The sequence below is a fragment of the Rana temporaria genome, chromosome 2 (genome assembly GCF_905171775.1).
Source record: "Rana temporaria chromosome 2, aRanTem1.1, whole genome shotgun sequence".
NCBI lineage: Eukaryota > Metazoa > Chordata > Amphibia > Anura > Ranidae > Rana > Rana temporaria.
In genome coordinates this window covers 114,747,890-114,771,764 of record NC_053490.1, presented here as the reverse complement: position 1 = coordinate 114,771,764, position 23,875 = coordinate 114,747,890, and the positions used below count along the sequence as shown (strand labels likewise).

The 23,875-nt window shown below is 44.8% G+C and overlaps 1 protein-coding gene across 3 annotated transcripts in view; it reads right to left on the bottom strand.

Moving 5' to 3' along the window:
- GTF2H4 (general transcription factor IIH subunit 4) overlaps positions 1 to 22,560 on the bottom strand; it is a 48,313-nt gene extending 25,753 nt beyond the window's left edge. The window contains exons 1-4 of one of the 3 annotated variants that reach the window (XM_040340794.1): positions 22,476 to 22,560; positions 18,008 to 18,127; positions 14,863 to 14,967; positions 7,586 to 7,717 (exon numbers count right to left, since the gene is read on the bottom strand). In XM_040340794.1, the coding sequence (XP_040196728.1) occupies positions 7,586 to 7,717; positions 14,863 to 14,967; positions 18,008 to 18,126 (356 nt within the window). In that variant the 5' untranslated portion in view covers position 18,127; positions 22,476 to 22,560. Of the gene's footprint in view, positions 1 to 7,585; positions 7,718 to 14,862; positions 14,968 to 18,007; positions 18,128 to 22,202; positions 22,365 to 22,471 lie in introns of those variants that run through there. The other 2 variants (XM_040340793.1, XM_040340792.1) reach the window with 2 other exon arrangements.
- Positions 22,561 to 23,875: the final 1,315 nt, after the last annotated feature.

Below are 23,875 nucleotides of genomic sequence, written 5' to 3'. Positions count from 1 at the left end.
TTACAATGACGCCCCAAAATACATTCTGCTGCTTCTCCTGAGTATAGTGATACCACATGTGTGGGACTTTTACACAGCCTGGCCACATATAGAGGCCCAACATGTAAGTAGCGCCTCCAGGAGTTCTAGGAGCAGAAATTACACATCTCATTAGATGACAACCTATCACACTTTTGAAGGCCCTGGAGCACTATGACAACGGAACTTCCCACAAAATGACCCCATTTTGGAAAGCTAACACCCCAACGTATAATCTATGAGGCATAATGAGTCTTTTGAACGGTTCATTTTTTTCCAGACGTTTTTGGAAAATGGGGAAAAAAATGAAAACGCATTTTTTTTTACACAAAGTTGTCCATTTATAAGATATTTCTAACACATAGCATGTACACAGCAAAAATGACACCCCAAAATACATTCTGCTACTCCTCCTGAGTAAAACAATACCAAATGTGTGAGACTTTTACACAGCCTGGCCATATACAGAGGTCCAACATTGAAGTAGCACCTACAGGCGTTCTAGGAGCATAAATTACACATCTAATCTCTCAACCACCTGTTACACTTTTGAAGGCCCTGGAGCACCAGGACAGTGGAATTGTCCACAAAGTGACCCCATTTTGGAAAGCTAACACCCCAACGTATAATCTATGAGGCATAATGAGTCTTTTGAACGGTTCATTTTTTTTCCAGACGTTTTTGGAAAATGGGGAAAAAAATGAAAACGCATTTTTTTTTACACAAAGTTGTCCATTTATAAGATATTTCTAACACATAGCATGTACACAGCAAAAATGACACCCCAAAATACATTCTGCTACTCCTCCTGAGTAAAACGATACCAAATGTGTGAGACTTTTACACAGCCTGGCCATATACAGAGGTCCAACATTGAAGTAGCACCTACAGGCGTTCTAGGAGCATAAATTACACATCTAATCTCTCAACCACCTGTTACACTTTTGAAGGCCCTGGAGCACCAGGACAGTGGAATTGTCCACAAAGTGACCCCATTTTGGAAAGCTAACACCCCAACGTATAATCTATGAGGCATAATGAGTCTTTTGAACGGTTCATTTTTTTCCAGACGTTTTTGGAAAATGGGGAAAAAAATGAAAACGCATTTTTTTTTATACAAAGTTGTCCATTTATAAGATATTTCTAACACATAGCATGTACACAGCAAAAATGACACCCCAAAATACATTCTGCTACTCCTCCTGAGTAAAACGATACCAAATGTGTGAGACTTTTACACAGCCTGGCCATATACAGAGGTCCAACATTGAAGTAGCACCTACAGGCGTTCTAGGAGCATAAATTACACATCTAATCTCTCAACCACCTGTTACACTTTTGAAGGCCCTGGAGCACTATGACAACGGAACTTCCCACAAAATGACCCCATTTTGGAAAGCTAACACCCCAACGTATAATCTATGAGGCATAATGAGTCTTTTGAACGGTTCATTTTTTTCCAGACGTTTTTGGAAAATGGGGAAAAAAATGAAAACGCATTTTTTTTTTACACAAAGTTGTCCATTTATAAGATATTTCTAACACATAGCATGTACACAGCAAAAATGACACCCCAAAATACATTCTGCTACTCCTCCTGAGTAAAACAATACCAAATGTGTGAGACTTTTACACAGCCTGGCCATATACAGAGGTCCAACATTGAAGTAGCACCTACAGGCGTTCTAGGAGCATAAATTACACACACAAATTCCTGCCAACCTATGACATTGTTGAAGGTCCTTCATATTTCTAACCCATAGCATGTACTGTACATACCAATTATAAACCAAAATACATTCTTCTGAGTAAAGAGTAAAGAAAAGATTACCTGCTGTCTTTGTAGTGCAGTGGTCCACAGAGGAGAGCATCGGTCCAGGTAGCAGGCAGATGCGGTCAGCAGCAGCGAAAGGATCGTCCATGCAGCAGGCAGGAATACTGTCCATAGTGCAGTCAGAGGTATGGTTAGTGCAGCCAAAGTCCAGGCAGCAGGCAGGACCATCAAGTTTAGGGCCTCGGTCAGAGAAGAATGGGGACAGGGGTAGAGGCTTCTCCCACCCAAATCGCTTTGAAGCCTCCGGGCAACCAGACCCTGTTCTGGGAACACAGAAAACCAAAAACTGGTTTTCTGAACTCCGAACACTATTCTGGGGCCCCTCACATATGTGAGACCCCTGTGTAGCAGGGTAAAAGATCAGTCCAAGGGGCAGGCAAAAACATGGTCAACAAGCCGAGGTCAGTGCAGGTAAAAGGCATAAATAGACGGTAGGCAGAGGCATAGTCGAGAAGCAGTCCAGGGTCAGTTCACGTGAAAGGCAGAAACATGGCGGATAAACAATGCAGACGGCAGGCAGAGGCATAGTCGAGAAACAGTCCAGGGTCAGTTCACGTGAAAGGCAGAAAAATGGCGGATAAACAATGCAGACAGCAGGCAGAGGCATAGTCGATTAACAGGCCAGGGTCAGTTGAGTTGAGGCATTAGGTTGGTTGGTTGAGGCAGCAGGGAAATAATCAGCACATAATTTGAAACTGGGGAAATGGCAGTCTATTAGAAATTTTGGTTAATAGTCTTCGAGAGTGTGATATCGTCTGAAGCATTTTCCGTTACATAGGCCAGGTTGGCTGGGACAGTCGGGGCAATAGTTACTGGTGTCTTTCCTAATTCCACTTTTGCTGCAAACCCGACATTTTTTTGGGCGTCTTCTTCCGGTTGCTGATGGTGGAATATTTTCAGGAAAATGACGCTCGTGCAATCTGCTGACACAATCAGAGCGAATGCTTTCTGGGGGGGAGACTTGCGGATAGATCAGGGCAGTGACAATTTTTTCAATAAATCTGATGAAGGGGATGGGCATTTCCGTTGTTTTGTGGTAAGTGACATATGCATTATAAAGGGCCATATGGATCAAGTATATTGCAATTTTTTTGTACCAAAAGAGGTACTTGCGTGTTGAGAGATAGGGCTGCAGCATTTGATCATTTAAATCCACCCCCCCCATGAATTTATTGTATTCGCTGATAGAGTAAGGCTTTTGAACGGTGCGGCGTCTCCTGTGAATTTCCACTGAGGTGTCATCATGGATGGTGGACATGACGTAAACGTCTTTCTTATCCCTCCACTTCACGGCCAAAACTTCTTCGTTCCTCAGGCTTGCCGATTCCCCCCTTTGTAGCCTTGTGGTAACTAGACACTGTGGGAAGCCTTTCCTGTTTTTACGTACAGTACCACAGGCCAAAGTTTTATTTAGGAATAGGTGGCGATAAAGGGGCAGACTGGTGTAGTAATTGTCCATGTATATGTGATACCCCTTTTGGAAAAGTGGGAATGCCAACTCCCATACAATTTTCCCACTTATTCCCATATACGATGGACACTCAGGGGGCTGGAGCTGGGAGTCCTTGCCTTCGTACACACGAAAGGCATTCACATAGCCGGAGGAGCTTTCGCAGAGCTTGTTTAGCTTCAAGCCGTACCTCGCTCTTTTACTGGGAATATATTGTTTGATTCCCAGCCGGCCTGTGAAATGGACCAGGGATTCGTCCACAGAGATGTTCTGTTCCGGGATGTAAACTTCGGCAAACTTCTTGTTAAAAAAATCTATTAGGGGGCGAACTTTATACAATCTATCAAAGTCCGTATGATTTCGGGGGGGGGCACTGTGAGTTATCGCTGAAATGCAAAAACCGCATGATCATGTCATAGCGGGACCTGGGCATTGTAGAAGAAAAAAGTGGCATATGGTGGATGGGCTTTTTAGACCAGTATGAATGTAATTCATTTTTTTTTTGTAAGCCCCATGTTTAGCGTAAGGCCTAAAAACAATCTAAGCTCCTGGATTGTTAGGGGTCTCCATACAAAGGGGCGGGCATAGCATGAGTTGGGGTTGGTTTCAATGAACTGATGTGCAAAAACATTTGTTTGGTCTAAGATGCTGTGAAGTAACTCATCAGTGAAAAATAAATTAAAATAATCTATTTCAGAGAAACCTTCGGTGTTGGCCTGCACACCTGGCTGTGCTGTAAAAGGGGGGATTGTGGCTGACCCTGTGCTAGAAGGCAGCCACAATGGGTTGGCCAAGGCATCCGGAAGATGGGTTTGGGCCCTAATTCTTTGGCGTGGAATTTCAGAGCTGGTACTGGGTCTTTCCTCCTGAGGTCTAGAAGTGCTTGTACTTGGCATCTCCTCCTGGGGTCTAGAAGTGCTTGTACTTGGCCTCTCCTCCTGGGGTCTAGCGCCATTGGCATTTGCTGATTGGCCATTGGGGTGTCCGGCTCTGCTGGTAGCTGCCTGGGGTTCAGTCCGTCGTTTTTTTGGACGGACTACTTCCTCCTCTGATTCAGATATACTGCCTTCGGGGGGCTCATATTGCGAACCAGAATCGGAAATTGAATCAGAACTGTACTGGGACGTTGAGAGCTCCCCGCTGCTCTCATCGGTCTGGGCTAGCACTTGGTATGCCTGTTCTGTGGTGTAAAATCTTTTGGACATGGTGGCTGGCTGTAGGACAGGGCTGCACGACAAGGACTAATGGGCTGTATGTCAGCTAGAAATTGGCTGCACGTCAGGCACTGCTGGGCTCACGGGACAGGTACTCCTGATGGAGGTGACGGGTACTCCTGATGGAGGTGACGGGTACTCCTGATGGAGGTGACGGGTACTCCTGATGGAGGTGACGGAACTCGGGTACTTCTGATGGAGGTGACGGTTCTCAGGTACACCTGATGGGGGTGACGGGTACTCGGGTACACCTGATGGGGGTGACGGTACTCAGGTACTTCTGATTGGAAGTGACGGTTCTCAGGTACTCCCGATGGGGGTGACGGGTACTCGGGTACTCCTGATGGAGGTGACGGTACTCGGGTACTCCTGATGGAGGTGACGGTACTCCTGATGGAGGTGACGGTACTCGGGTACTCCTGATGGAGGTGACGGTACTCGGGTACTCCTGATGGAGGTGACGGTACTCCTGATGGAGGTGACGGTACTCGGGTACTCCTGATGGAGGTGACGGTACTCGGGTACTCCTGATGGAGGTGACGGTACTCCCGATGGGGGTGACGGGTACTCGGGTACTCCTGATGGAGGTGACGGTACTCGGGTACTCCTGATGGAGGTGACGGTACTCCTGATGGAGGTGACGGTACTCGGGTACTCCTGATGGAGGTGACGGTACTCCTGATGGAGGTGACGGTACTCGGGTACTCTTGATGGGGGGGTGACGGGTACTCAGGTACTTTTGATTGGGGTGGGTGACAGGTACTTAGGTACTTTTGATGGTGGGGTGACAGGTACTCTTGATGGGGGGGGGGTGCAGGTACTTTTGTTTGGGGTGGGTGACAGGTACTCTGGTACTGTTGATGGAGGGGTGACAGGTACTCTGGTACTGTTGATGGAGGGGTGACAGGTACTCTTTATTTCAGGGGGGGACAATCTGGGCACAGTAGGTGACACTTTTTTACAATTGCAACACTGTAACTCACTGTTTCAGATTTTCTCCTCACACAGGATCGGTGTGTGAGGAGAAAGACACAGCAACAGCAGTTACAGTCTGCTTTGTTTACACTTGTGACCGGCTGTGATTGGACACAGCCGGTCACGTGGTAAAGAGCCAAATTTCATTGGCTCTTTACCCTGATCGGGGCTGGGCTATGTCCAAGGGACGAGCCTCGTCCCCGATCGCTGCGCCCCCGGGGGCCGCGCACGAGCGGCATGCAAGACGGAAGGATGCAATGTGACCGGCTGTGATGGAATGCAGCCGGTCACATAAACAACCGAAGAGCGGCACGAACGGCTCCGGATCGGGGATGGGATGTGCTGTGCGGGGTTGGGCTGTGTCCGGGGGACACGCCTCTTCCCCGATCGCCGCAATACGAGCCCCCAGGGGGCCGCAGGAGCAGTGAGACGCGGTGGACGTCATATGACGTCCACTCTGTAAGACGAAGGGTTCCTGCGGACGTCATTTGTCAATGGTGCGGTAAGGAACAGGTTAAGGAGTGGGACCGTGGGCAGCAAAAACATATTTCAACCATACATTTTTACCGCCCCCCCTCCCCAACCTCATGTCTAAATAAGACATTTGTTTTTTATTTGCTGTTTTATTTCCCCACAAATGTGGAGTTACCCTTTAAAGGGGAGTAAAGAAAATGTAATAAGAATACAGTGTTTTTTCTTATGGAGATAGAAAAAGCGAACACATGTCTGTCTCTTCTAGAAAATCTTCACTATTTTGATGATTTTGTAAAAGTACATGTTTGACTTTTACAAAGATATTCCTTCAGCCCCTTTTCATCGTGTCTACCTGTATTGCAGGAGCAACATGCCATTTAATGGGAATGGTCTATGGGACCTCCCCGCAGTTTGGCACTAGATTTTTATTTCTGGGCTGCAGAGTTGGATGCGGCAGATCCCAGAGGAGGTAAGTAGGGACCTGCCAGACAAAGGGAATTTGTTTGGAAAAGGGTAAATATATAATTTGATTCATTTAAATCATCCTAATTTAAAACCAACATTTTTAAAATGTTCAGCAATCTGCCTACAGATGAGATTCAGAACCTCTAAACTAAAAAAAAAAGTCAATGTGTTTACTTGTCTGATGAACATATTCCCTATGTGCATATACACTATATTGCCAAAAGTATTGGGACGCCTGCCTTTACATGAACTTTAATGGCACCCCAGTCTTAGTCTGTAGGGTTCAATATTGAGTTGGCCCAACCTTTGCAGCTATAACAGCTTCAACTCTTCTGGGAAGGAGTTTCTATGGGAATGTTTGACCATTCTTCCAGAAGCACATTTGTGAGGTCAGGCCCTGATATTGGATGAGAAGGTCTTTCTCACAGTCTCTGCTTTAATTCATCCCAAAAAAATTCTATCAGTTTGAGGTCAGGGATCTGTTCAGGCCAGTCAAGTTCCTCCACCCCAAAATCACTCACCCATATCTTTATGGACCGTGCACTGGTCCAAATCATTTGGTGGAGGGGAGTTATGGTGTGGGGTTGGGCTTGGCCCCTTGGTTCTAGTGAAGGGAACTCTTAAGGCATCAGCATACCAAGACATGTTGGACAATTTCATGCTCCCAACTTTGTGGGGACAGTTTGGGGATGGTCCCTTCCTGTTCCAACATGACTGCACACCAGTGCACAAAGCAGAAGTTCATTGTTAGGGTTTACATATAATTTAAGGGTGGCATGCTCTTTTAAAACTATATCATACTCATTCACATAACATAAAAGAGTACAGCGTTATGCATTCCAATAGGGGAAACCTCTGAAGAAACAGGGATGACAACAATGTCAGCTCACTACAGTTAGGAGCTTACTGGATCTCTTGCAACAAAAAAAAAAAAGGTCTTCTGTACTTAAAAAAAAAAAAAAAAACATTTAAAAAAGACAAAACATTAGGAAATGTGCTTGTACTGCAGAGGAGTAACAAAATATCATTTTTAAAATTTTGCCCAAACATTATAAGGGATTTTAAAATACTAAATATTAATTGTAAATGTAATAGACTATTATGACATGAAAAGCACTATTTGAATGAATAAGTAGTAAAAACACATTTCCTTACCCTCCCAGTAATGCAATTCTTAGGTTTTCTCTGAAAATTGAATTCAGGATAAACCCCTGCAGTCCACCGGGGAGCTGTTGAGTGTGCCACAGTCGCAGACCAGACAAGATTTGTGTGTTCTCTTCATGTTCCCTGGTAAAGTAAAATATAAAAATAAGAAGATTTAGTTTACTAAAACACTAAAGTGTGTGTTTACAAAGATATCAATGCTTTTAAACAAATTATGTTTTCATATGATGCTTTTGAAACATTTGAAATGTCAAAGATACAGTGCCTTGAAAAGGTATTCCTACCCCTTGACATTTTCCACATTGTCATATTACAACCAAAGACGTAAATGGATTTTATTGGGATTTTATGTGATAGACCAACACAAAGTGGCACATAATTGTCAAGTGGAAGGAAAATGATAAATGGTTTTCAATTTTTTTTTACAAATAAATATCTGAAAAGTGTGGCATGCATTTGTATTCAACCCCGTTTACTCTGATACCTCCATAAGTCACCTAATTAGTAAATAGAGTCCACCTGTGTGCAATTTTTTTCTCAGTATAAAAACTGCTGTTCTGTGAAGCCCTCATAGGTTTGTTCGAAAACCTCAATGAACAAACAGCATCACGAAGGCCAAGGAACACACCAGAAAGGCAGGGATAAAGCTGTGGAGAAGTTTAAAGCACGGTAAGGTTATAAAAAGATATCCCAAGCTTTAAACATCTCACAGAGCACTGTTCAATCCATCATCCAAAAATGGAAAGAGTATGGTACAACTGCAAACTTACCAAGACATGGCCATCCACCTAAACTGACAAGCCGGGCAAGTAGAGTATTAATCAGAGAAGCAGCCAAGAGGTCCATATTAACTCTGGAGGAGCTGCAGAGATCCACAGTTCAGGTGGGAGAATCTGTCCACAAGACAACTATAAGTCGTGCACTCCACAAATCTGGACTTTATGGAAGAGTGGCAAAAAGAAAGCCATTGTTGGAAGAAAGCCATAAGAAGCCATATTTGAAGTTTGAGAAAAGCTATGTGGAGGAAAGAGCAAACATGTGGAAGAATGTGCTCTGGGTGGATGAGACCAAAATGTTACTTTTTGGCCTAAAAGCAAAACGCTATGGGCCAGATCCACAAAAACCTGACGTAACTTAAAAAATCCAATTTAAGTTACACTGCCTTAAAGTTTCTACCTAAGTGCCTGATCCACAAAGCACTTATCTAGAAATTTCAGGCTGTGTAACTAAAATTCCGCCGGCGCAAGGCGTTCCTATTCAAATGGGGCGAGTCCCATTTAAATGAGGCGCGCTCCCGCGCCGGCCGTACTGCGCATGCGCGAAGTTACGTTACGCCGAGTTTTGAGGATCGCGACGGCTTAAAGTTGCGTCGGGGAAAAAAAAATGACAGCGGCATGCATTCCTGAGGGAGAACTCCATGCCAATTTTCAAAGAAAAAACCGGCATGGGTTCCCCCCCCAGGAGCATACCAGGCCCTTAGGTCTGGCATGGGTTGTAAGGAGACCCCCCCACGCCGAAAAATTGACGTAGGGGGTCCCCCTACAATCCATACCAGACCCGTATCCAAAGCACGCTACCCGGCCGGCCAGGAAGGGAGTGGGGACGAGCGAGCGCCCCCCCCCCCCTCCTGAGCCGTGCCAGGCCGCATGCCCTCAACATGGGGGGGTTGGGTGCTCTGGGGCAGGGGGGCGCACTGCGGGCCCCCCCACCCCAGAGCACCCTGTCCCCATGTTGATGAGGACAGGACCTCTTCCCGACAACCCTTGCCATTGGTTGTCGGGGTATGCGGGCGGGGGCTTATCGGAATCTGGGAGTCCCCTTTAATAAGGGGGCCCCCAGATACCGGCCCCCCACCCTAAGTGAATGGATATGGGGTACATCGTACCCCTATCCATTCACCTGGAGGCAAAAAGTAAAAGTTAATAAACACACAACACAATGCTTTTTAAAATATTTTATTATTCTGCTCCGGACGCCCCCCCTGTCTTCGTTATTAGCTCAATTACCAGGGGGGGCTTCTTCTTCCACTCTCCGGGGGTCTTCCGCTCTCCGGGGGTCTTCCGCTCTCCGGGGGGGCTTCTCCGGACTCCGGGGGGGCTTCTCCGGACTCCGGGGGGGCTTCTTCCATCTTCTCCCCTCTTCCGCTCTTGACTCGGCGAACCCCGGTTCTTCTGCAGCTCTCCGGTGCCTTCTTCTTCAGCGCTGGCTGCCTGCTATGTTTGTGTGTTAGCTCGATTTCAAACAGGCAGCCGGCGCGGTCTTCTGTGACGTCAGGGTCTTCTGGTCTTCTGTTCTTCCGATGTTGCCTCGTCACCTGTTGTCGCTGTAATGATGGAAGCGCGCCTTGCATCACATTTATATAGGCATCACCGTCCCATCATGCTCCGGTAGGTACCCACGTGGTGGGTGCACGTGGGTAGGCACCCACCACGTGGGTACCTGCCGGAGCATGATGGGACGGTGATGCCTATATAAATGGGATGCAAGGCGCGCTTCCATCATTACAGCGACAACAGGCGACGAGGCAACATCGGAAGACCAGAAGACCCTGGCGTCACAGAAGACCGCGCCGGCTGCCTGTTTGAAATCGAGCTAACACACAAACATAGCAGGCAGCCAGCGCTGAAGAAGAAGGCACCGGAGAGCTGCAGAAGAACCGGGGTTCGCCGAGTCAAGAGCGGAAGAGGGGAGAAGATGGAAGAAGCCCCCCGGAGTCCGGAGAAGCCCCCCCGGAGTCCGGAGAAGCCCCCCCGGAGAGCGGAAGACCCCCGGAGAGTGGAAGAAGAAGCCCCCCCTGGTAATTGAGCTAATAACGAAGACAGGGGGGGCGTCCGGAGCAGAATAATAAAATATTTTAAAAAGCATTGTGTTGTGTGTTTATTAACTTTTACTTTTTGCCTCCAGGTGAATGGATAGGGGTACGATGTACCCCATATCCATTCACTTAGGGTGGGGGGCCGGTATCTGGGGGCCCCCTTATTAAAGGGGACTCCCAGATTCCGATAAGCCCCCGCCCGCATACCCCGACAACCAATGGCAAGGGTTGTCGGGAAGAGGTCCTGTCCTCATCAACATGGGGACAGGGTGCTCTGGGGTGGGGGGGCCCGCAGTGCGCCCCCCTGCCCCAGAGCACCCAACCCCCCCATGTTGAGGGCATGCGGCCTGGCACGGCTCAGGAGGGGGGGGGGGGGCGCTCGCTCGTCCCCACTCCCTTCCTGGCTGGCCGGGGTAGCGTGCTTTGGATACGGGTCTGGTATGGATTGTAGGGGACCCCCTACGTCGATTTTTCGGCGTAGGGGGGGTCCCCTTACAACCCATACCAGACCTAAGGGCCTGGTATGCTCCTGGGGGGGAACCCATGCCGGTTTTGTTGTTTACAAATTGACGTGGAGTTCTCCCTCGGGAAAGCATACCAAATGCCGTCGCTGGAATGGGCCTTTACAAGGTGTGACTAACTTTACACTTTGTAAAACGAGCCCTAATTTTACACTTGCAAAATAACACTTACGGCGCAAAAAGGAAGCTAGAAAGCTTTGTGGATCGCCTTAAGTGCTAATTTGCATACTAGCAACGGCATTTCGACTCGAAATGCCCCCAGCGGCGGATGCGGTACTGCATCCTAAAATTAGGCAGTGTAATTCAATTACACATGCCGGATCTTCTGTCTAACTTTGGAAAAAGCCTTTTGAGGATCGTTTCCAAAGTTACACACAGACTGAACAGCAGTTAAGTCGGAGTATCTCTTTTGAGGATCTGGCCCTATGTGTGGCAGAAAACTAACACTGCACATCACCCTGCACATCAATGCTTTTCTTCAGGGACAGGGACACTGGTCAGAGTTGATGGGAAGTGGAATGGAGCCAAATACAGGGCAATCTTAGAAGAAAGCCTGTTATGCCCTGTACACACGATCAGGCTTTTGCCTGACCAAACTCACATCGGAATTCCAACTGAACTCCATCGGAGGAAAAGAGATTCTCTATGTAAACTTTGATGGAATTTCTCAGAACATCCAATGGAAAAATTTAGATGGGCATACACACGGTCAGAATTTCCGATAGAAAAAGTCTGACTTTTTTTATCGGAAATTCCGATCGTGTGTACGAGCCATCAGAGTCTGCAAAAGACTTGAGACTGGGACGGAGGTTCACCTTCCAGCAGGAAAACGACCCTAAACATACAGCCAGAGCTACAATAAACTGGTTTAGATCAAAGCATATCCGTGTGTTAGAATGGCCAAGTCCAGACCTAAATCCAATTGTTCACAGACGCTCTCCATCCAATCTGACAGAGCTTAAGCTATTTTGCAATGCAGAATGGGCAAAAACTTCACTCACTAGATGTGCAAAGCTAGTAGAGACATACCCAAAAAGGCTTGCAGCTGTAATTGCAGAGAAAGTTGGTCCTACAAAGTATTGACTTGGGGGGGCTGTATACAAATGCACGCCACACTTTTCATATATCTATTTGTAAAAAAAAATTGAAAACCATTTATCATTTTTCTTCCACTTCACAATTATGTGCCACTTTGTGTTGATCTATCATAAAATTGCAATAAAATAAACTTACGTTATTGGTTGAAACATAACAAAATGTGGAAAATTTCAAGGGGTATAAATACTTATTCAAGACACTGTATCTTGGCTTCCCACATTGCAGCTTTCTCTAGCACGTCTCAAATGTATTTGCACATGTTTAAGATAAGTATTAAATGTATTTATCTAGGCACTCTGGTATCCAGAACCTATGATAATAGCAAAGCTAGGACAGTCAGGTTTGGTGCTCAGTGTTCACTTCTTCCACTGTAAGCTGTGGGCGGGGCCTGTTTCTTACTCCCTCTTATCAATTCCTATCAACCATATATAACTTTGAGCTTTCCATCTCCCCATATCCCCTCCTTGCTTCCCCACCTCCTCGCCCTTTTTCTCTTCTTTTTTTCTACTCTTCCCACGCACACACTCTTTTTCTACATTTCTTTATTGTATGATATCTACATAGACAGGCTTTTACTAGGTCTTATGTACTCTTGGATTGGTTGAGAATTCCAATCATCTTCCCCTTTTTCTCTACCCGTCCTTGAGTATCCCTTGATCCTTTGAGGATTTATTTTTATTGAAGACAGATGCCTTAAAGGGTCACTAAAATAATTTTTTTTTTGCTGAAATGACTGTTTACAGGGTATAGAGACATAGGGCCAGATTCTCGTACTTTTCCCGCGGCCATAGCGTAAGCCATTTACACTACGCCGCCCCAACTTACTGGAGCAAGTGCCATATTCCTCAAGCACTTGCTCCGTAGTTTGCGGAGGCGTAGTATAAAAGGCACGGCGTATCCCCGCGTATTTCAAAGGGGGCGGCTTATATTTAAATTAAGTGCGCCCCGTTCCGATCGAACTGCGCATGCGCCGGGCTAAAAATAGCCCAGTGCGCATGCTCCAGTTCTCGGCGGAAAACGTCAATGACGCCGACGTGTGCGTCATTGACGTAAAGTCGTATTCAAGAACGACTTAGGAAAACGACGTACCCGACGGGAAAAGACGACGCGGACCCGACGACATACTTAACATGGCATACGTGGGACTGGCGTAAGGTTACCCCTCATATAGCAGGGGTAAGCTTACGCTTACGCAAACGACGTAAGCGACGGTTAAGCGACGCGATTTCGTTCGTGAATCGGCGTATCAGGCTCATTTGCATAAACAAATGAGACCTGAACTTAAACGCCACCTAGCGGCCGGTGGCGAGTTACATTTAAGATCCGACAGTGTAAGTGACTTACATTCCTTTTAAAAATTATTACAAATAGATAAAAAATCAATCATATAATGTGCCTGTAGGTTAGTTTCACTTTTTAACTGTTTTCATGTTCCTGTGAACTAGAGAGACACACAGAACAAAAACAAACAAATCCAGGGCAGTGTTTTGTTTTTAAAATTAATCTGATTGGTTCTGTTAAGTTTTAGACACACAGTAATGACAGCTTAGACCTACAGTGAAAATCTCCCAGTACGATGGTTATAAGGAAAAAGACAACCAGGAAGTGTGGAGATCAGAGCAGAATTACAGCAACTTCAAAGCAAAAACGAACAATAAGGACATGAAACCAGTACTGCAGTAAGGTAAAGGAAGCTATTTAGCTAAAAAAAAAAATCCTTTAGTGATCCTTTAATACTGAGCACAATTTTTCTATGACTATAATACTATGATGTGAAATGTAATTTTCTAAACTCTTGGTAAGAGAATGTTTCCGAGATCATGCTTGTGACCCTATCCATTTGACCCCTTCCATGATCAGAGCATTTTTTTGCTATCCCGTACTGGCCTGATAATTGTGCAGTCATGCAACACTGTATGCAAATGAAATGTATTTCAATTAAATTTCATACAAATAGAGCTTTCGTTTTGGTGGTATTTGATCACCACAGTTTTTTTTTGTATGTTTTATTGAATTTTGAAAAAAAAAAAAAATGTAACTTCTAGCTATAAAACATATCCAATAAAGACTTTTCTTCATAAATTTGGGCCAAAATGTATTTTGCTACATGTCTTTTGTAAAGAAAATCCCAATAAGTGTATATTAATTGGTTTGCGTGAAAGTTATAGTGTCTACAAATGACGGTATATACTGTTTTTTTTTTTTTTTTAATATTAGTATTGGCGGCAATCAGTGACTTATAGCAGGACTGTAATAGTGCGGTGAGCAATCTGACACTGGAGGGCAGACTTACTGACACTCACACTGATTTCATCAGTGCTAATAATATGCACTATCACTGTTCTAATGACACTGGGTAGAAACGGGTTAACATCTGGGGGCAAACAAAAGGTTAACTATGTGCCTAGCCAGTGTTCACTGTGTGCTGACTTTACTAAGGGATGTGATGGTTTTTATTCCCTGCTTTGCACAGAGGCAAAAACCAGAACATACAGTCAGTAGAGAGATCTGTGTTGTTTACCAGGAAATTGTCAATCGTGTATATATATGCGATTCTGCGCAGCCGACCCACACTGTAGCAGTAAAACTACAGTATGCGGTTGGCCCAGGAGCTATTTTATGTCAAGATCTTTGTGTCTGTCTGTTATACTTTGTTAATTTCTCAATAATAAAAAAAAAAAAATCTGGAAAATGTATTTCTCTAGAGCACTATTAGATAATTACCTGGGCTGACCTTAATGAAGAAGTCCAGAACCAAACACACATGCAACTGCAATTAAAATATTGATTTCATTTGATTTCAGATATTGTAGATGAATAACTAGATCTCTTACTTGTGGTTTTCTTTTTTCACCCACAATGCAACAGCTGCTTGGGGCAAAGGCTGTTCAAGAAAGAGCATTCGCATCACATAATTCTTGGCAAGACTCGGCAGTTCCCTGAGAGATGGAAGACACAGAAAGGGAGATCAGAAAAAAAAAACCACTGAAAAAAAGTGTAACACATAGGGACCCATTTGTAAATGCTTTCACTTAAGATTCACACAACTTTCACCCAAGATTCACAATTTTTTTCCATTCAGTTAGAAAATGTATGAATCCTGGGTAAAAATATTAAGAATCTTGGGGGGAAAACATTTATAAAAAAGGTAGCATGTAATCATATACAGAACTTGCCATAACTTTTTTTTCCCAAGGCACCAAAATTGTTCCACAGATTTCTCTAACTGTACATTAAAAATCTTCATTGAGCCTGACACTGATGCCGCGTACACACCATCACTTTATGTGATGAAAAAAAATGACGTTTTTAAAAACGTCACTTTAATTGACCGTGTGTGGGGGAAAACGTCGTTTTATGTCTTCTAAAAAACAACCAAAAAAAATTCAAGCATGCTTCAATTTTATGTGTCGTTTTTCAAAACGTCAACTTTTACTTCACAGAAATTGACCGTGTGTAGTAAAAAACGTCGTTTAAAACGACGTTTTTTCACCCGCGCATGCCCAGAAGCTACTTATGAAGCAAGCTTCAATGGAAAAAGTGGTGAGAACGTAACCTCGCTTTGCTAGAACATTGTGAGAAAAACGATGGTGTGTAGGCAACTTCGTCTTTGAAAATTGAAAAAAACGTAATTTTTTACTTCACAGAAAATGTCGTTTTTTTTCATCACATAAAGTGATGGTGTGTACAGGGCATGAGGGTGAGGGTAGATGTACAACAGAGCTGGCACCAGCTACTGACTGGATAGTGCACTTTGTAACTTTACTGGTTGGGCACAACTATTATGCAAAAAAACATTGGTCCTGTTTGGTCTGTTGAATGTACCCATGAAAATGTTATATATTTGTTCAACAAATGTTTATCCAGCTAGAAATGTTGTGACTTGAAAACTTCCAGTGCTATCTGCCGCTTAAAGTGGATGTAAATCGTTTACAACCACTTTTTACTACAGGTAAGCCTATAATAAGGCTTACCCGTAGCTACTATGGATATCTCCTAAACCTGAACAGTTTAGGAAATATCCCCTGTATCAGCATGTGCCGACGTCATTGGCACATGCGCACTGAAGCAACGGCTCTTTCATGCTGTTGCTTCAGCCAACGTGCCTTTACCAGCGCCGGAACCTGCGATACCTTGAAGTAACTCCAGGAGACATGTTGCCGGCCAAATCGGTGTGTCGGGACCGCTGCGGGGGTTTCAATCAAAGGTAAGTATATCATAATGAGCTAGTATGCAATGCTAGCTCATTATGCCCTTGTTTTTTAGTTTTTTTCCCCCCTCTCCATGGGTTTATCAATTTGTTCCTTGCTATCTCTGTGGACTACAAAAAATACCATCCCCCTCTGTTATAGAGAAGAGAGGAAGATATTATGTAGTCTTCATATAATCCTAGGATGACAGCTTTGCTCAGTTTGGTTGCTACCCTAAAACAGGAAGTGTGTTAATGGCAGAATTACCAGCTAAAATAAAGAGAAATCAATAAAAAAATAAGAAAACTAATGTAGTTGCCACATCAACAGACTGGTAAGCTGCAATTATATACATTATTGTTTTTGGGTTTAGATGTGATTTACAATGCAGTAAACAAGCTCTAACAAACCATTTCTGAACTCTGGTGTGTGCGCTGGGAAGACACAGTGCAGAAGCGTTGATCCCAGTGCATCATGGTTTCCTTTTTTTTTTTTAAATGACAGTGACACAAGGAATATTTTAATAAGCTCTTTTCATACAGTGGTGTTAGGATGCATAGATTTCCACTGCGCTGAAGAAAAGTAATGCATGCATGCAAGCAGTACTTTTCTTCAGTGCACAGCACACAACGCAGTGGTGTGAACTGACACCATAGCAAACAAGGCAAATTGTCTGCAATGGGACTGTACTGGGCAGCATTCTAATGCAAATGGTGTAAATGACCCCTAAAGTTCACAGCAAAGATTTAAAAGTTGAGTTTTCACATGAAGGGTCAGATCAAGTCCACCTGTCAGTATTTCAGACAGACCTGATTGTTTGGTCTATTCACCCCTATGGACACCTAACTTTGTCCATACTCCATTTACACCTGCCTACGTCTGATCTGTTCCACTAAAAAAACATGGAAGGGACTCTGTCCCCTTCTTTCTAGGTGGATCAGATCGGAGGGCAGTCAGGTGTAAACAGGCAGCAGAGTCCATTTACTCCCGGTGGCCCATACATGCTTGCAAAAATCAAAATCAAAGAATTTGGGAAAAAATTATGTGCTGTCCCAAAAATAAATAAATGCATGCAGCCCAGTAGGTCAGGAAAGAGAGGAAAAGAGCGAGCGCAAGCCCGCCCGCCCCCCCCCCCCCCGCCCTGAACCATACCAGGCATGCTCTCAACATGGGGAGGGGGGGTGTGATGGGGAAAACGGCCTCTTCCCCACAACACTGGTCTGTTGGGGTCTGCAGGCAGGGGGCTTATCAGAATCATTGCACACCTAGTCATTCACCCCAAAAGTGTCCTAAAAATTAAAACACAAAAAAATATATAGATCCATCGTCAATGACGTTGCCTGCCGTACCCCCCCCCCCCCCCCCCCCAAAAAAAAGAAGCCCCGCCTGTGACAAAGGCTAGCTGCCAACTGCTCCGTCTGACAGTTCTTGAATAGGTAAGGAGCGGGGCCACCTGGTGACATCACCTGGTGGCACCGCCCCCTGTGATGTCATCGACCAATGTATGCTGGGCTTACTCATCCCCTCCCTTTCCTGACCTTCCAGGCTGCATGTTTATTTAGAATATGTAAATGTGTTAGTGTGCATAGTCTGTACACAGCTTTGCTTTAATACCCCTTTAGGATTTCAGATCTAGTCAAGCAATTAGCATGCAGAGGCCAATCACAGTCCCAGTGGAAACATATTTTAGAACACATAGATTTTGGGAGCTCAATAGGATGTGATAAAGTGAAAAAAAAAGGGTATTACTTTTGTGATAAATTAACTTGATTACAGATATCATATTCACCTAAACACAGCCAAGCATGTAGCAGGGTGGTTGTACAGCCTGTCGAGGACACCTGGACTCAGTTCTTGAAGAAATTCATGAAGATTCTTGCACTTTAGATGTACTCTTTGCAGCTTCATCCTGCATGTGCACAAACAAAATATTTAGTTTAGAACAGTCTCTCTCAACCTTTTTTTGCAGTAGAGGAACCCTTACGATTATTTTTAGCTTTTGGGGATCCCCTGCTAGAACCAATTTGTTGGAAGCAAGTGGGAAAAATCCCCTTACATTGGAAACCAGTGGGAAGAATGCACCCTTACAGTGGTGGTCAGAAATCGATTCTGGGATTACAGCTATTGCTATAGTCCCATCACTGTTAGGAGAGATGCGGCTTTCCTACACAGCAGCTGCCCTGTATACCCCTACCCTCTCCTGCCCATTTACAAAAGGCTTTGTATTTTGTGAACAGTTTAACTTAATACAAAGTGCTTTGTGATTGGACAAGAGGAGAGGAGAGGTGTGCAGAGCGGCTACAGATGACCCTGCAGGTGAAGAAGTTGAGACCTGAAGATCTAATGTCAAAGTGCTGCAAGTAAAGTGATAGCTGTAGTTCCAGAGCTCAGTAAAATTTTAAAATTAAAGTGATAAGTCCACAAGGTGACACACAGACCCCAGATGAAGTGTTTTTACATGAAACGTGTCGGGTTGTCTCCACTGCCGCCTCACCATTGTATACATGTGTGACTTTACAGCTTACATGTGAGTGTACTTGCTGCTTTTAAATAAATATTGTTTTTATGAAACTGGATTACACTATGTGGCCACTTTTCTCCCCTACTATTATTGACTTCCCTTGGAGCGTTATTGCTGGGGAGCTTGCCCTTCCATCGCATGTTTTTCCATCTGTCGGAGTATTATCCATCAGCCAACTAGAGGTGTATATCAACATACCCTGTGCTTGCATGATTGAGAACCGCATTTACAAGCCTGTTTTGACCTGTGGTGATATATGTCACCACAAGTCCGCCCTTTCTGGTAAGCCTCCATTTTTCAACCGGTGGTGGTCATTTTTCACTTAAAGAAGAAAGGTTTTCCGTGTATACATCATTTACCTTCACTTGGTGGAATCCATCCCTTTGAACTGTATTATGTTACACTTGGATATATACATGTATTAAGCATTTTCATCATTCATTTGGTTGAGTGCAACTACATGGACTATAATTATATACAATATTTTTATTGTTTAATTTTGTCACATTTAGTGTGTCTTATTTATCATTATATTTGTGATCATCATTCACACATATACTTACCATGTCAATTGTTATGATGCACATGATTTAAGCGCTACACTTTATTCCACATTCTGTTTTTGCTAATTTATTATTTTTTAGCCGTGTCAGCAGCTGACCTTCTAAGCAGCTCAGTGTATAACACACTTCCCATTTCTCGTTAGACTTACCCACAGTAAGGCTGGATTCACACCTCTGCATTGTTTGTGCTTTTTGCATTTTGCAGATTTGCTCTACAGAACGTGTTCCAAATGTTAAATTGACTGTAATGCAAATCTGCAAAATGCACTAAAACTGCATAGTTGTGAATCCAGCACCTTTAAGAAAGTGGCCAATATCCTGGACTGCAGCTTTAATTCCATATTTTAAGTGCATATAAATTACAGATGTACCTAAGAATAGCTTGGCTTATATTAGTGACAGTGAAGATCTTAGGACTATACAGTTTAAAGCGGAGGTTCACCCTCAAAATGAACTTTTTTGCTAACCCATCTCTATCCTTAATAAAGGCTTGTAGCGTTGTCATTTTTTTTTAATGTGTACACTTACCTGTCTTCAGCCGCACTTCCGGGTCTAATTCCTTGTGGGGAGTGGGCGTGTCGCTCCTTTTCCCCGACGGGGAGCTCTGCATAGATGATTGACGTGCGCGTCATCGCCTTCCGAAAATATCCGACGGGGACTCGGCTCTTTACGGCGCTATACAGCGCCTGCCGTGTAGAGCTGACTGCGCAGGCGCCATAGTGCCGATTCCCCCTCAGTTATTTTCGGAAGGCGATGACGCGCACGTCAATCATCTATGCAGAGCTTAGGAACGCTTACTACCCGGGGAAGCGAGAACTCGGAAGCCGGGTGAAAACGACGGAAAAATTAAGTACAGACCGATAAAAAAAAAAAACAGCATACTGTTGATGTCAGCAGTATGCTGGATAAAACAGTCTATAGATATTTTAGGGTGAACCCACGCTTTAACAAATCAATAGTTGAATCACAGATGAACAGAGAGATAAGTAAGAAAATGACAGAACAAACGTTACTTCAATATATTTCTGCAATTTTTTTTTTTAATCCAAGCTACCTGAAAGGTGAAGGCATAACCACGTACTATAAAGGGCAGACTGGCCACGACTGCTATATTAAAAGTCTGGATTCACCCTCTGTGTTCTGAGAGCCACTGTGACTGGGACAGAAAGTTAACAGAACATTAAATATTTTAGTTGTCACTACATCAGAAGATGAGGGAAAATCATCCAATGGGAGCACCTGGTCTGGTGTCAACTGTCTGTGAGGGGATTTCGCACTCATCTCCTGATGTATCCCTGCAGCAGGAAGTGAAAAGAATCTGCCAAAGGGACACAGGCAACAAAGGAGAAACACCTTAAAGGAAGGGGTTCCAAGCCACTCTACCCAAAGTTTATTTTTGTTTGTGCTAAAAAAAGCGACTTTATAGCAGGACTGCGATATTGCGGCGGACAAATCGGACACTAACTGGCACTTTTTTGGCAACCAGTGACACTAATAACAGTGATCAGTGCTAAAAATATGCACTATCACTGTACCAGAAAAACCCTCTGACCGGATTTTAAACTGTACCATTGACTATGGCTGGGAGGGGCGAACAAAGGGTTAACTGCATGCCTAGCTAGTGTTTGTGTACTGCATGGGAAGTGCTTTTACTAGGGGAAGACATGTATCCATGTCCCTGCTTTTGCAAGAACACAGGATCCATGACTTCTCTACTGACAGAACGGCAATCTGCCTTGCTTACATAGGCAGACTGCCGTTCTGCCTCTGTAACAAACAATCAGCGGGTGCCGGTGGACATCGAGTCCGCAGTAACAGCTGTGCATAATCACAGTGATAGCGAGCAGCCGTCAGCGTGCCCGCTTCCCAGGAGTGCGTGATCACACACACTATATATAGTGTCCAAGCTCATACCTATTAGGCTACTTTCACACTGGGGCATCGCGGACGTTGGCGGTAAAGTGCCGATATTTTTACCAGCGCTTTACCGTCTTTTTTGTGGCCCTTTTCAGACGCTATTAACCCCCGCTAGTGGCCAAAATAGAGTTAAAACCACACGCAAAGCACCACTGTAGCAGCGCTTTGCCGGCAGTTCGGAGGCACTGCCCATTGATTTCAATGGGCATGGGGCACTACAGCGCCTCAAAGATGCGGCTGGCAGGACTTTTTTGAGCGTCCCGCCAGCGCACTGCTCCAGTGTGAAAGCCCTCAGGCTTTCACACTGGAGTGAAAGGAGCGGCTCTTTCAGGGCGCTTTGCAGGCGCTATTATGAGCGCTATAGCGCCTGCAAAGCACCCCAGTGTGGTAGCAAGCACTGAAGGGCCCTAAATCTCTATGCCATATATCCCAGTAGGCATCAGCTTCCACACACTGGCTGAAAGAAGGTGGACCTGGTGTATGTTATCAGGGGGTATTAGTGCAATAGGGTTGATTTACTAAAGGCAAATAGACTGTGCACTTTGCAGTTGCTCCACAGCTTAGTAAACGAGGTAAAGCTTCACTTTGTAAAGAATACCCAATCAGGTGCAAGGAAAAATATAAAATGAATCTTTGCTGGCACATGATTGGATGATGGAAGTCAGCAGAGATATATGCTCATTTACTAAGCTCTGGAGCAATTGCACTTGCAAAATGTAACTGCACTTTGCAAAGTGCACAGTCTATTTGCCTTTAGTAAATCGCCCCCATTGACGTGTAGATCATGGGAGGGAACTTGCATCCTAAGGTGACAACACTGCTCCTGCTCAGAAAAGGTTGTCACCCCAGGAAAGGAATCTGCTGGACTATTACTGGTAGGACACAGCTAATGTAATGTACCAATGAGTGATTATCCATGTCATTGTCTACACTTACATTCACACACACAGGTAATGTACCAAAGAGTGATTATCCATGTCTACATTCACACACACACACAAGCTCACTCATGCTTGAAGAGAAAGCAGAACTGTCCGAAGTCAGCAGTCTGTATGAAGCCCAATGCATACAATCCTGGTAGTCATTGTACAGGATGAGACACAGACTTGCAGACTACTCCGTATACTTTCACACATGTGAAGCATGCTATACAACAATGTGGTGGGACAAACCACAGCCCGACAACCCAACACACTGCTGCCTTATCTGTCAGACGACTAACCAACTCTCACACGAACCCTCTTTCCCTTACCTGCCTTATATACACGCACAGTCTCAGCTAACCGGAAGTTGTGAAGTTCCAGCCACTGCTTAACGCTCCACCCACTTCCCTATTCTAAGCCAACCAGAGAGCCGAAAAAACAACCAAAAAGGAAAGCAATCGAGGAAAGGCGAGTGCGCGGCTCCCCCTGCTGGACAGCTGTAATAGTGCGCACTGAGCGCTTGCTGGAAGTTCTCTTCAGTGTTGTGTATCAATGATTGCGGCTGTATACATTGTCTAAGGAAAATGAATAAGGACAAGATCACACCAGAGAGCTGTGTTATTGGCTTCATGCACACTAGGCTGTTATGAATGCCTTGCTCGGGAGAAAAGCTGTACCTAAGTCAGCGTTTGGTCAAGCCAATGTGCCTTCATTCATTTCAATGGCCAGAATATTTATTTAATCCCGGCTATTGAAATTAATAAACTCTCAAGCACTAAACCTGCCTAGACACGTTTAGGTGCATCGGATATTTTTTATTTATTTTTTCCCAAATGCTCCTCTCCTGAATGTGAATTTGGTGGGTTTCGATTTCTGCCTCTAAATGCCTGTAAACGTCCATGTGTGCACATAGACTAACATAGACAGGTGTTTAGGGGCAGAAAAAAAGTCAAACCCCTCTAATACGGACGCTTGACAGCTGCAATGCGCATGATTTCCCATTGCGCATGATTTCCCATCTGTTTGATCTGGACACTGGTTGCTAATGGAGTGGATCATGGAAGACACTTGGATACTGGGCCCTGACCACTTTGGGAGTGTTAGCATTACTGACTATATATGCAGATTAATACCTGTCTGCTGCCTTCTGTGTGTTCAGGATGTCCGGTCCCATATTCTGATCCCATATATATGTAGCACCCTGGAGGTTAGGCAGGGTTGCTCCTAAGAAATTTACTTGCCAGGAGTCATTATTCTGGTTGATTGATAGAGGTCTATTGATTTCTCCCTAAGTTTTGCCTTGTTGCACTTTTCTCTTCTACCACTAGGTTGCCGGGTACTTGTTGGTACTTGATATGAGAAGGACAGTCCAAGGTCAGGTTATGGGTATATGGGGTAACTCAGCCAATGGGCAGGAGTTTTCTTGGATCCCATGGCCTTCTGGGAGAGCCTATATATTCGGGTGGAGTCAGGTGATCGTGGTTCTGTGCCACCCAGGCCGCTGTCTGGGTGGACATGTGTCGTACGCCACGGGCTGCTAGGCTGGAGATTCGGCCTATCCCGGGCACATCTGGCTGCTAGGCTGTCTGAGGGCCTATCCAGAAGCAAGAGAGCAGCGCAGGGATGGGACTGCGGGTTGCAGTCCAACCAGAAGTGACGGTTCTGCCGGGCAGAGAACCTTTCGTGGTCGGAGGTAGAAGGGAAGCTGTCGCCACTAAGGGACCAACCACCTT